The sequence below is a fragment of the Drosophila melanogaster genome, chromosome X (genome assembly GCF_000001215.4).
Source record: "Drosophila melanogaster chromosome X".
NCBI classification, from domain to species: Eukaryota; Metazoa; Arthropoda; class Insecta; order Diptera; family Drosophilidae; genus Drosophila; species Drosophila melanogaster.
Window position 1 is genome coordinate 2,408,678 of NC_004354.4, and position 14,238 is coordinate 2,422,915.

The 14,238-nt window shown below is 42.6% G+C and overlaps 1 protein-coding gene across 1 annotated transcript; it reads right to left on the bottom strand.

Annotated features, from left to right (window-relative positions):
* Nucleotides 1–687: 687 nt before the first annotated feature.
* CG12496 (uncharacterized protein) lies at nucleotides 688–2,224 on the bottom strand. Its single transcript, NM_130647.3, has one exon. It carries the CDS (start codon nucleotides 2,117–2,119, stop codon nucleotides 1,058–1,060), a length of 1,062 nt encoding a protein of 353 aa, NP_570003.1. The 5' UTR covers nucleotides 2,120–2,224; the 3' UTR covers nucleotides 688–1,057.
* Nucleotides 2,225–14,238: the final 12,014 nt, after the last annotated feature.

Sequence of the window (14,238 nt, forward strand, 5' to 3'; positions counted from 1 at the left end):
GAATATTTAATAACATATCGTCATATAGTTCGATGGGAAAATAGCCAATTGAGCAGCACAGCGGACGCAGAGTCCTGAGTCCTCGGAAACAAGGAGTGGACCAGCTGTTGGCTGCCTCTGACTTCTTCTTTTCTTCTTGATTGTAGATCCCGGGGCGTGCCATTGTACCTGTCAGGCATTCAATTATTCCCAGTTCCCAACCTGCATCGCCGTTGTTTGTTTTGGTCGCCTGGAAAAGCAAAGCAAATCGCTTGGTCAAGCAACTGTGTAAATATATGTTGTACGTATCGGCAGGTCAAAATGCAATCGGCACGAGCTGGGATATTGCGTAGGTGACGAAGGTCACCGCAGATGTTTCGCATTCATCAGAAAACTCGATGCGATGCTATGGCACAACAAAAATGATATTTGTTCGTATCTCGAAAATAGTTCAGAAACCAACTATAAACCTAACATTTAAAGAGTAGATTCCAATGGATACATGAGAAAACATTTCTAGACTATGAAGATAGTCTAGTCTTTTTCAAATATCACCATTTTGAAATCAATACAATCCCATATCCCTATATTGGGCAGTACGCATGGAAGTAGCCAAAGTTACTCAAAAAAGCGACATTAATGATGATAAGCTGATATATAAAGTTTTCCCCGTTTCAAAAGAAAAGAAAAGTGTACTCCATTGTTTTTGATTTAATGCTTTTATTTTGAAAAAATAATTATTTGGGTAACTTAAAGTAGCAATAAATATTCATATTTGTTTAAAATTAAATAATGAAAAAAAAGGTATATTCGAAAACTACATAACAGCAGCAAAAAAAAAAATGGTTATATTAGTAATTGGAATAAATAGTGATTAAGGTGGCCTAAGAAATTATGTACAGTAATTGAAAGATGATTAGTTTACGACTTAGGAACTAGTTAAGCGTCATAGTTAAGCGTTTTCCCCCCGTTTGTCAGCGTTGCTCGCTTTCTCGTCTCCATCTTCATCTCCATCTCGCATTTAGTTTCTCTTCTCATTTTTGTGGCTTTCCGAGGATCTGTTTGAAATTACCTCTGCTCAGACATATATAGACGAGGGCAGGGCCAATCCCACCTCGAAGTAATTGCGCTCGTCGACCTTGTAGCGCTTAATGGGGGACTCCTTGGCGACGATCTCCTTGCGGGTCCTCTTCAGGGCCTTGACTGGAGTCTCCAGGCAGAAGGTGTTGTCGCAGGGGGCAGACTTGGGGGCCACTGGAGTGGCCAGTTGGACAAGCAAGTTGTGAGGAATCTTGGCCAGGGGCGATGCCGGTTCCGGAGTGGGCATCAGGTTGTGCATGGGCAGGGGAACCAGGCCAAAGCTCAGATCCGAGGCCGGATCGTCTCCAGGTGCGTAGGATGGCGACAGCACCTCCTGGGGGCAGTTCGACTCCATTTGCTGCTTGACCAAGGTGCGTCTGCGCAGATTGAAGGTGGACCTTCTCGGCTTCTTCTTGCTGCTGGCGTTCGCCTTGCAGGCGGAATCCAAGATGGCATCGATTAGGCGATCCAAGGTCTGATCACCCATCTGCGTGGAGGCGGGCTGCGGTGTGCTTGGACGCACTTCCACCTTGGGGGTGGGTGGCTCTGGCACTGCCGTCTCCTGCAACTCCGGCTCCAAGGTGGCCACAAAGTCCTCGTCCAGTCTACGCTGCTTGAGTTTGTTAACTCCTGCACCCGAGCCTACAATATAGCGCGGCTGGCCCAGAAAGGGATCCAACGGAGCCAGGCCCCTCAGCGCCAAGTGCTGACCACTGGGCAGTCCGTTGGGCGAGTAGTCCTCGGCAAAACGTGGCAATGTGGTGGCGTATCGCACACTCTGTACCCTTTGGGGCGCCTGACTGCGCACCACCGCCTCCGGGGTGACATTCCGGATATCGCTCAGCGGCGCCAGGACCAGGGGACTGTTGCGCAGCCGGGTAATGGGCACTGGCGTGGAGGTGTAGCCCACGGTGTCAGGCACGTTCTCCTTGTTGGCAATGGTGGCCCTCCGCTGACGGCGCTGCCTCCTCTGCAGCCTCCTCCTCTGCGGCTGGTTGGCATCCTGATCGTGCACGGGAATCTCGTTCAGGCGCTGCGCCGATGCCGTCCACTTCAGCATGTTGTGTGTGGTTCTGTTTCTGCTGCTCCTGGTGCACAAAAAAAAAAGATGTACTTCTAGACTCTGCTAGTCTTCTGCTCTCGACCGCTCTCGCTGACAAACTGAAGCGGTACGGGGAGCGGGCTGCGTTTTATACCCGCTCGGCGCTCAGGGGTTAATGGCTAGGGGTTACGGGGCTAGGGGTTGTTGCGCAAGAGGCACCCCGGCGGGCAGAAGGACACTCGCTCTCTCCGGCGTTCTCTCCTTGGATGAAAAGACTCTCTTTGGCCAACGGATGTGTGTGGTAGCAAATTGTCTTTGGATCTCGAGGAACTTGAGCAACAAGCTCGAGGATATCAGCAGCTTAGCTTAGAATATGAAAGTATGATCTCTATGCCAACGAGATCTGATATTTTGATGGAGGTATTGGAGGTATTCGTCCTTTCCCACAGTTCGCAGTACCGGCCGAGAATCACCCACTCCAATCCAGGCACTCATCCACAGCACCACCACACGAAAATGACATCTAGATGTCTATCGGCCAGCGCTTGGTTATTAAATTTGCTTTCATTCCCCTCAAGGAAGTCTGCTTCCTTTCGCCCTTGTCTCCCCCTCATTTGAATGGACATTTAGAGCAGCAACAGGCTGGAAAATAGTGAACGGAAAAGGGAGAAGGGAAGTCAGGTTGGCCGGCTAATTAGCCGATGCCAAGTCCAACTTCCTGGCCGACAGCTCCTCGTCATTTTAGCCACTTGTCGTAGCGCGGTATCAGTATTAATTGCGGCTCTTTAGCGGCCGCAAATGCAATTTATATACTCGGCGGCTTTAATTGAAAATGTTTGCCACTTCCGGAAGGAAGCATTAGAAAAACGTTACAAACTCTGGGAAAAGTCCTGTGCAAAGCGTCAGTTGCTCACCCAACAGGGGAAAAGTTTGTACACAGTATGCATTATCAAATTATCAACTTTTTAATAAGTGTTCTTTCTACAAATAGATGGGCCTCATGCAATGCAAATTCACAACTTGTATGGATTTAACTTTGAAATGTAAATGTAAAAGGAAATGGTTCCCATAACCTTTGTAGTGATCTATATTTTAAAGCACAGCCGCTGTCCTCCATATGAATATGAAATATGGAACCAATAAGTAGATTATATTTCCGATGACAAGATCAAAGATAACTGCCCCCATATGTGGCTCTTGACCAGCTGTAGATGAAGTGATCATCGAGATCCCTGAGTGATCTTCAAGTGATCATCGACCAGCGATCCTAAGTGACGTTCAAGTGATCGGCGCTCGTCATCTCCTGGACTTGGATCACTCAAAGTGTCCGTGACCGACGTGGCTTGCTATCTGACGTTCTGATCTAGTTCAGCATGTAAAGGCATCTTTGAATGGGTTCTGGTCCCCTGGAGATATCTTTATTTGCGATCGATTGCTGAAAGATTTTCGCTAACGGGGATCGTATATTTCGCACGTTATCCTTTTCGGCTTTTTTGTGGTGAAAGTCGTTTTGTTTCATATGTTTTCATGTGACTATCTTCCGATCGGCTTTCATCCTGGATAGGGACACAAAAAGGGTGCTGGGGTAGTTAATCGATTACCCCGTTCCATCCACTGAAATGGCGAATTTCTCAACTTTTCAACTCTTTTTCAACGTTTACTTTGCGAAATGCGCTCCTGCTTTTGCTTACTTTTTACCTCTTTTCCCTTCGATTTGCCCTCGTTATGTCCCCGAGTCCTTCGATTCTCTTTGTGGCGCTGAGTTATTGCTGTTTACACAGCCGCACAAAAGGATTAAATGGGTTTTTGAGAGAGTTTCCAGCGCTAAGAAAGGATTCCGGCATGTTGATTAATATGATTTAACGAGCATCCTGCCTAACAAGGCGTATCCCGGCTAGTCTTCACCGGCAATTTCCACACAAAATTACCATAATCCTCGCATTTTCTGCGGTTTTTTTGGGACACAACGAAACACAAATGGATAAAGAACCACACGAAAACCTCTCAAATTCAATTTGAATTTTCGGCATTTCGTGTGCGACGATTTTACGCTTAATTAACGAGCCCAAGGACCCTGCCTCAAGGACAGCCCGAAGTCACGATCCAGTCCCGATCGCTGTATGCAAATTGCCCATGCATTTTTTACCGCTCCGCCCGGGCTGCATCTCCCGTCCCTTTCCCCTGCACGCGTGCTCGAGCGAGAGCGCGTCGCCAAGAGCCACTTGACTTTCACTCTCACTCAGCCGTCGTCCCGAGGTCCTGCGCTCCTGAGGTCCTGCGCCGCGGTTCCAGAGGGATTTGCATGCTCGAATGCGAACTCGCGAATCCGCTAGAGATGCGTGCTCACCCCGTTTACCATTAAGATGTGAAGAGTAACTAGGTAGCACCTCCTAAGATTAGGACTTGACGTTAACAGCCCATTGATTGCGATATATGTTTTAAGCTCATATGTTGTAAGTTAGTCGTGTTTACTTGGACAATTGTGTGTGCATTCCAAGTGCTAAGTGCGAGCGACAAGGCTTACTTACCCCTTGAATGTGTGAATTAGCTACTCGAACGTCTCTGGCAGGCTCGATCGCTATTACCCTCCCCTTCGAACGCCTTTGCATATGTGCTTACATGCAGATCGGCCACTTTGGCTGGATCCAACAGATAGGGCTGCTTTATTGTTGCCGCATTTGATTAATGCGCCCGTGTTTGTATTGTTTGCGAAATTTATCGATATTTGATTTGCTGCGCGCCGCCTGAAATGGCATTCAAAGTGCCCAAAGTGTATCAAATGCTTGTCGCGCGGCTTTGTTTGCGTTTTGCATAATGGAGGGAAAGTGTTTGCGAAAGGGGAAAGTTCGCATATTGCCATGCGATGCATTGGGCGGTAGGAATGTAGGAAAGTAGGAAAGTGCCAGTTTGCGACTTCATTAACGCGCTGCGAAAAGGTTGTGGGGATTTCATGCTTTACGACTCTAAGCGGAAACCACAAAAAAGTGAAGCCATTAAATCATAAATGAGCTGAAATGATTAATTGATTTCATAACTTTTACGCTGGCATTTTCGCTGGCGGCAGGGGACTAAAAATGACTGGCACTATATAAAGGATAAATTGCCAAATGGCAATAGCAACACGGGCCCCTGGCAAATATCATGTTTATGCTCATAACTTTCCAACTCAAAAGTCGACCAACTGTCAACTGTCAAATACGAGACAGTTTCGCAAACGGATCCTGGCCATTTGGGGTGGGGGATGCTCTCCTAAGGACGACGACTGAGACTCGAATTGTGACCCTGAAAAAATAAAGAAGAGGCAGCGCAAACTGGAACACACGAAAGGACACCCAAAGGATGCGTCTGAGGCAGACAGCGCAAGACAATGGATGCCATAATGAAGAGCAGATACAGATACAGATACAGATACATATAAAAATACAAGCGCGAGCACGGACGGAGATCCTGATACACAGATACAGATACAGATACGCAACGGGAGATGTCTGCTGCATCCAAGGAGCAGAAAGTAAATTGCAACAAAGGAACGCCAGGGAAAGGATGCGAAGTGGGCAAAAAATCAGAGGCCGGGGCTGAAATTATTGCAAATAATTTAGAGCACATATTGCAGGGATCCGAAAAAAAGGATCCGACTGCCGATCCCTTTTCGGTTTGTTCGATTGTCATTTGCCCACAGCAAAAATCAGCAAGGACTCGCAGGAGCAAACCCAAGAAGTAGGTCTCCCAGCCCTCGAACATAAATTTGCAACAATTAAAAACAAAGTTAATTAAAATTTATGTGCGACAGTTTCTGCACTCTCGAGCAAAAGAAAGTGCGGATCGGGCCCATCCTTTGGCTAATTGCTGGGTGTGTCCTGCGAAATGGAGAGGCATTCTGCGCTTTAACAGTCCACTTAAAAAAAGAGATAGGACACGAAGAAAGCAAGCCGAGCATCGCAAATAAAGATGTTTGGGCGCACATAAAAAATGGGCGGATCGGGGAGGAAGCGAGGTGATGACCATCGATGACCACCGATGGCCAGTGGTTGACCTATACGACGCACAATGGATTTTATGGCGTATTGGTCAAATATAGATGGCCAATTCCTCACACAATGGACTCTTTGTCGCCTTTTTTTCTAGAAATTGCAGACTACCAAAGCTGAAAATGCTGCTACATGTTATGAAAAAAAAAACATTTGAAAATACGTATGAAAAGTGACAGAATTGCTGCAATAATTCTCCTATTTTTGTTACCAATTTCACTTAATAATGAGAATAGCTTTAAAAAGTTCGACTTTGGGCTCCAACCACTTTTCGACCGCATATAATTAGTACTGCTATTTTTTGTTAAGCTGATTTGCTGTCGAAAAACAATCAGGACTTTGGCCAAAACACACAAAGAGGCGCAATTTATTGGCTCCTCCCGCCCGCTGTTCCGGAATCCTTTGGTGGATTCCGATCGGGCGGCGCCTGTTTTGCATAGGAACCGCAGTCGGCGCCTCCGGTTTTACGATCCAGCGGGGGGCTACGATGCGGGCTTTGGTGTCCTGCTCCGCTTCCGATCGGCCCAATTCGAATTGGCGCGTCCTTTGTTCGCCTCACGAGCTCTCGACGAAGACAAAGCCGTCCTGTCAGTTTTTGATGCGCTGCCGATGCGTAGCAGATTTATTGGCCCCTGGCATTGTTTGATCGCATCCTGGGCATCGGGATTGGACTCGGACTCGTCCTTGTCACGTTCCACACGCTGCGAGGACTCGGGGCTCGGCACGATGGACTAAGGAGCGTGAAAGTGCCGAATGTCCGGCAGCCGGACCTCAACAAAGGATCAAGGACCGAGATGAGCCAATTTCAATTTCAATTCCCATTCCGATTCCTTGCGCAAAAATTACCCAAAACGTCTCTAAATTAGAGCAACTGTCTTGGGCGGCTCTGCCGAGGTGCGCAGATTGGTCCGGTGGTTGGAGGGCCACTCTGGATTGCAGCTGCGTCCATTGCCCATCGTCTTTCGTGGCTACGACTACCGGACTTATCGCCTATTATCCTTTTACCTGGCTAGGAGGAGCTCTTGAAAGGCTTTCCCTATATCTAAATCGATTCGGAGCAGACTCTAACATGCCGATGTGACTGTTCGAGTCCTGCCAGTCAATTCACTACGAAGTTTATTCAGTTTGAAGTAATTTTTATACATTATTTGGTTACATTCCTTACTCGAAGGACCTTTAAATAGGTTGAGTAATTGCTACAACTAAACTAAGTTAGTTCCTGTGAATGATACGTTTTATTATAGCTTCTAAAACCGTCTTCACACAACCTATCGAGATTCCACTCATTCAACTATAATTTCATTACGATCTGACCATTCGAAGTTTATTAAATACGCATTGGGCAAGGGCGTGGAACAGGGGAACAGTCACGAGGGACCCTATCGGCGCATCCTTCGCATGTAATTAGCCCTGCAGCTCGACGATATGGAAATCCGCTTGCCACCTTGATTGACAATCCCCTGATCCGATCCCGATCTGCCAGATCCTCGTAAGTGATGTTCTGTGAGGGACGCGAACAAAAAAGGCATGTCTAAAAAAAGAAACATTTCCCACGTAACCGAAGATGTCAGGAAAAAAACGTCGCACCCCCAGGAGAAAGCAATGTTGTTGCAACCATAGCTAACAAGCCTGTAATTACTCGGCGGAGATTGTTGCCCGAGTAACACCTTAATGGACTTTCCGTCGGGACCTCAGGGCTCACAGTCATCGCCGTTCGTCAGTTACCCCCCAGAAAATGCAGGGTACACGGGAAAATTTGCATAAAAAATTCGGAAATACCCAAGAATTGGAAAATGAAAAATGAAAATCCGAGACGGTGTCAGGGTGAATCCTTTCGATGATATTTTGACATGACATCGTGGAAATATTTATTTGTCATCGCCTTGACAAAGGGATTAGACGCAATCATATTTTACGGACATGAAAATCCGTGTTCTTCTGTCCCGGAATTAGCATAGGTCCAAAGTGCAGGAAATATTTTGACACCCAGTCCCGTGCAAGGACACAAAGACAGTTCAATTATGAGCACAAAGGGTTAGGGGTTGCCAAGCAGTTGGAGTTGGAGTTCTGGCCAGCGTAAGCTGGCTTACATAACCCGCCACACAAAGCAAATCGGGACTAAGTCGCTTAGGGAACTGCACAACGTGTTAAGATCCCCTGACATCTGTCGGACCTCTGGGTTTCCGATCCCCACAGCCCTTTCTTATCGCCAGTGCCACATCGCACGGCGTCTCTAAATGCAGCAATTAACTTAAAGGCCACCTCAAGATATCCCTAGCTGCGCAAGGAAGAGAGCTCACTCAAGCGCGGAGTCCAAGTCAGCCTCTAAGTAGTTGCACTTCCGACAATTACTGCACAGCCAGGATCCCGAAGACTGGACATTCCTTCGCTCCTGTGGGGGAGTACTTGTAGTTGAAATGATTGCGGTCAACTCGGGATCGCGTTTCTCAGGGTCATAGCTCGCTAAACATGCCCGCTACTCTTTCTTTCTTTTCCAACCCTCCAGTGCGACATTCTTGGTTTGCTTTTCGTGAGATATCTTTTGGAGGAGTAAAAATCGTGTTCATGACACAGATCCTGTGGGTTTTTTCGTTCTTGTAATAACTGATCATCTAAATATAGGAACAACTTGTGTTTATTTATTGTTTATGCTCTTATTCCTATCAGTATGGATGGCAGATCCCAATTAATTGACGAGTGGCCATTGAACCAAGCGAGGCTTAAAAGGAAATGAACACGGCAAACAGCTCTATAAAACTAGGTAAACATCGATGCGAAACCCACCCAAAACCAAACACCACCCCCCGTTTGCGAGCTCGAAATTAAGAAATTACAATGCGGCGGCACAAAACGTCGCATGGCCAATTAAAATGCATTCGTTTTAGGCCTATCAAAATAGTAGGAACAACTTGCATGAAGCGATAAGCAAATACCAATAAAAAGGACATCGGCTCGGCGGAAAAGTGTGGGATGATACGGCATGGAGCGTCATCTGGCTGATCGGTTCGTGTTGGACAATTTAATGCAATTAGTACGATATGCGATGGTCAGTGTTTTGGGCATCGCTTTTGGTATCGGCACTCCACTCCGTATTCCATATCGGTAATTACATAATTACAGCGCGTGTCCTGCAATCGAAGGGATGTACGGAACGTGTATCCTCTATCCACCCTCTCCTCGGATCAGAAGAAGGTGGCACATGTCATATGCCGCGGCATTCCAGTTTCGATTGCGATTCCGATTTCACTCGGCTGATTAATGATATTATGTAATCCCATTAGGGGCCATTCGGCCTCGGGGCAGTTTGGTGAAAATAGAATCGAACCGAGCCGAACTGAAAAGAAAATGCCTGTGAAATGCAGCCAACCGCAATAATCGCGAACGGTAAAATGCGAAAATCGAAAATCGCAAAAATCGAAAGCAAAACATTAGGCGCTTAATGCGACTTAGCCCAAAATGGGAGGGATCTGGAAATGGACGTGCCAGTGGCAATGGCAGCGAAAGCCAAGAAAACCAGACCAACGACCTACTTCAATGACGATGTGTTAATTTCATTTGATTGACATCTGTCGGGCAGGGCTGTACGACTGCGATCCTCGTTCCCAATCCGGCGGATTCTTCCTTAAAAAAGGAAATGTCCCATCTCTTGACTTGTCATGTAAATCTCAAGGATGTTGTTGCGGCTGGCCAAGCATGACGCATCATATTTTCGGGGATTGCGACTAGGCGAAGGACTTCACGTGACAGGACATTGTCCCGATTGAGCTGTCAGCGGATGACGGCACACAAACCCATAATCAAAATCGAAAAACGGCAGAAAGCAACTTTTTCAGGTCCGAATCTGAAAGAGATAGCCATGTATCCATGTATGACATGTATATGCGATACAAGGACATCCTCCGGGAGAGTCAATGTCAGGACTTTCCTATCCCTCTGCCAAGGGGCAGATGCTAACTTGGCCAGCGCCGGGAAAAGAGCAGCAGCAGCAAAAGAGGAAGACCAAGGGAAGGATTGTAATTTAAGACACTGCCATTTATGACGTTTAAATTTCGCAAATTGTCAAAATTATTGCATTCGATATGCAGCGCACAAAGCGAAGGGAAAATTGTGCAATGAAGCCGACTGCATTTTGCATGCCCTGCCCTTAACCCTTGAGTGAGAATGAGAGTGAGGAGGTACTCTAATCACTCGGAAAATGCCTCCCATCCCCGCCCCTCCTGCGAAATTCTTGAGGAGTGTGTGAAAAATTGATAGACTTGTCATTCGCTCGTCGGTCGTCGTTCGTCGTCCGCCGGCGGGGTGGATTTCCATTGCGCCCGTTGTCCTGTTGTCCTCCTTCTCATAAAGTTGCATAAATGTCAGGCGACTGTCATGACAACCTCTTGTAAACGCCCCATAATTTTTATTATTAATGGACTCGGCCCGCCATAATCGATGAGCTGCTATATCTGCTATATATCCCTTCCATATCTGCCATCGATTTCGCATGCCGAAAAGAGTTGGCAGGGGTTCCAAGGATACCCAGACCTATCCGCTTTGTTTTGTTCCTTAGTAGTCGTGTACTCAGGTCTTGGAGTGAAAGCCTCAAATTCTTTTCTTCAGCTTTGGTGCTTATCCATATAGATAATTCTATTCAAATTATTAACGTTCATATTAAAATTGCAAGTATTCAAGACATATCTAATTCTTTGTGTTATATTCATTTATTTAATTCATTTTATTTGTGTTATATTGCCAGACATGCAATATAATATTTATTCAAAAGTATAACAAATTGTAATTTTACAATTGAAATACTTTTTACATCGTCTTTTTTGTCAAATTTATTTTTGAAGTATTCGATAAGTATTAAATGGATCTTGTCTACGCTAAGCCTAGTAAAGTTTCTGACCCGTAAGTGAGAACAGCCAAATTCGATTGAGCGCTGTCTACATCCAAGTTTCCAACCATGAAAACCCAACAAAGTTTTCCTGATGTAAAATTTTTTTGCGAAGTTCCAACTATAACCAAAAAAAACAAATGTGTCATGATTTTTGGTATAAAAAAATTTTTGTAATAGTCGATGAAATGGGTCGCTAGGTAAGGTAAAACAGTATGTTTTGTATCTGTGCGTCTTGATTTTGGGAAGTTACAACTAAAAAACCAATTAAAAAATCGTTCATTTTGGCAAACAAATGTGTTATGATTTTTACTAACAAAAATGTTCGAATTTTATCCACAACTTTTTTAATAGTCGATCAAATGTGGAATGCCATACCTTGTTCAATCCGTAGCTTAATTTCCTATCTAATGGCATTTCCAGCTAAAAATTTTTAAATTTCACCATTTTTCGGAAAAAAACGTGATGTAACCCCTTATAAAAAAGTGAAAAATTCGCAAAAAATTATTTTTACCAAATTATCTAAAAAATGAAATGGGTCGGTAGGTGAGTTTGTCAGCTGCAAAAAACAGTATGTTTCGTATCTGTGCGCCTTAATTTTGCGAAGTTACAACTAAAAAACCAATTAAAAAATCGTTCATTTTGGCAAACAAATGTGTTATGATTTTTACTAACAAAAATGTTCGAATTTTATCCACAACTTTTTTAATAGTCGATCAAATGTGGAATGCCATACCTTGTTCAATCCGTAGCTTAATTTCCTATCTAATGGCATTTCCAGCTAAAAATTTTTAAATTTCACCATTTTTCGGAAAAAAACGTGATGTAACCCCTTATAAAAAAGTGAAAAATTCGCAAAAAATTATTTTTACCAAATTATCTAAAAAATGAAATGGGTCGGTAGGTGAGTTTGTCAGCTGCAAAAAACAGTATGTTTCGTATCTGTGCGCCTTAATTTTGCGAAGTTACAACTAAAAAACCAATTAAAAAATCGTTCATTTTGACAAACAAATGTGTCATGATTTCTAGTAAAAAAAAATATCAGAATTTTATCCACAACTTTTTTAATAGTCGCTCAAATGTGGAATGCCATACCTTGTTGAATTTGTAGCTTAATTTCCTATCTAGTGGCATTTCCAGCTAAAAATGTTTAAATTTCACCATTTTTCGGAAAAAAACGTGATGTAACCCCTTATAAAAAAGTGAAAAATTCGCAAAAAATTATTTTTACCAAATTATCTAAAAAATGAAATGGGTAGGTAGGTGAGGTTGTCAGCTGCAAAAAACAGTATGTTTCGTATCTGTGCGCCTTAATTTTGCGAAGTTACAACTAAAAAACCAATTAAAAAATCGTTCATTTTGGCAAACAAATGTGTTATGATTTTTACTAACAAAAATGTTCGAATTTTATCCACAACTTTTTTAATAGTCGATCAAATGTGGAATGCCATACCTTGTTAAATTCGTAGCTTAATTTCCTATCTAGTGGCATTTCCAGCTAAAAATTTTTAAATATCACCATTTTTCGGAAAAAACGTGATGTAACCCCTTATAAAAAAGTGAAAAATTCGCAAAAAATTATTTTTACCAAATTATCTAAAAAATGAAATGGGTCGGTAGGTGAGTTTGTCAGCTGCAAAAAACAGTATGTTTCGTATCTGTGCGCCTTAATTTTGCGAAGTTACAACTAAAAAACCAATTAAAAAATCGTTCATTTTGACAAACAAATGTGTCATGATTTCTAGTAAAAAAAATATCAGAATTTTATCCACAACTTTTTTAATAGTCGCTCAAATGTGGAATGCCATACCTTGTTGAATTTGTAGCTTAATTTCCTATCTAGTGGCATTTCCAGCTAAAAATGTTTAAATTTCACCATTTTTCGGAAAAAAACGTGATGTAACCCCTTATAAAAAAGTGAAAAATTCGCAAAAAATTATTTTTACCAAATTATCTAAAAAATGAAATGGGTCGGTAGGTGAGGTTGTCAGCTGCAAAAAACAGTATGTTTCGTATCTGTGCGCCTTAATTTTGCGAAGTTAGAACTAAAAAACCAATTAAAAAATCGTTCATTTTGGCAAACAAATGTGTTATGATTTTTACTAACGAAAATGTTTGAATTTTATCCACAACTTTTTTAATAGTCGCTCAAATGTGGAATGCCATACCTTGTTGAATTTGTAGCTTAATTTCCTATCTAGTGGCATTTCCAGCTAAAAATGTTTAAATTTCACCATTTTTCGGAAAAAAACGTGATGTAACCCCTTATAAAAAAGTGAAAAATTCGCAAAAAATTATTTTTACCAAATTATCTAAAAAATGAAATGGGTAGGTAGGTGAGGTTGTCAGCTGCAAAAAACAGTATGTTTCGTATCTGTGCGCCTTAATTTTGCGAAGTTACAACTAAAAAACCAATTAAAAAATCGTTCATTTTGGCAAGCAAATGTGTTATGATTTTTACTAACAAAAATGTTCGAATTTTATCCACAACTTTTTTAATAGTCGATCAAATGTGGAATGCCATACCTTGTTAAATTCGTAGCTTAATTTCCTATCTAGTGGCATTTCCAGCTAAAAATGTTTAAATTTCACAATTTTTCGGAAAAAAACGTGATGTAACCCCTTATAAAAAAGTGAAAAATTCGCAAAAAATTATTTTTACCAAATTATCTAAAAAATGAAATGGGTCGGTAGGTGAGGTTGTCAGCTGCAAAAAACAGTATGTTTCGTATCTGTGCGCCTTAATTTTGCGAAGTTAGAACTAAAAAACCAATTAAAAAATCGTTAATTTTGGCAAACAAATGTGTTATGATTTTTACTAACAAAAATGTTCGAATTTTATCCACAACTTTTTTAATAGTCGATCAAATGTGGAATGCCATACCTTGTTGAATTTGTAGCTTAATTTCCTATCTAGTGGCATTTCCAGCTAAAAATTTTTAAATATCACCATTTTTCGGAAAAAACGTGATGTAACCCCTTATAAAAAAGTGAAAAATTCGCAAAAAATTATTTTTACCAAATTATCTAAAAAATGAAATGGGTAGGTAGGTGAGGTTGTCAGCTGCAAAAAACAGTATGTTTCGTATCTGTGCGCCTTAATTTTGCGAAGTTAGAACTAAAAAACCAATTAAAAAATCGTTCATTTTGGCAAACAAATGTGTTATGATTTTTACTAACGAAAATGTTTGAATTTTATCCACAACTTTTTTAATAGTCGATCAAATGTG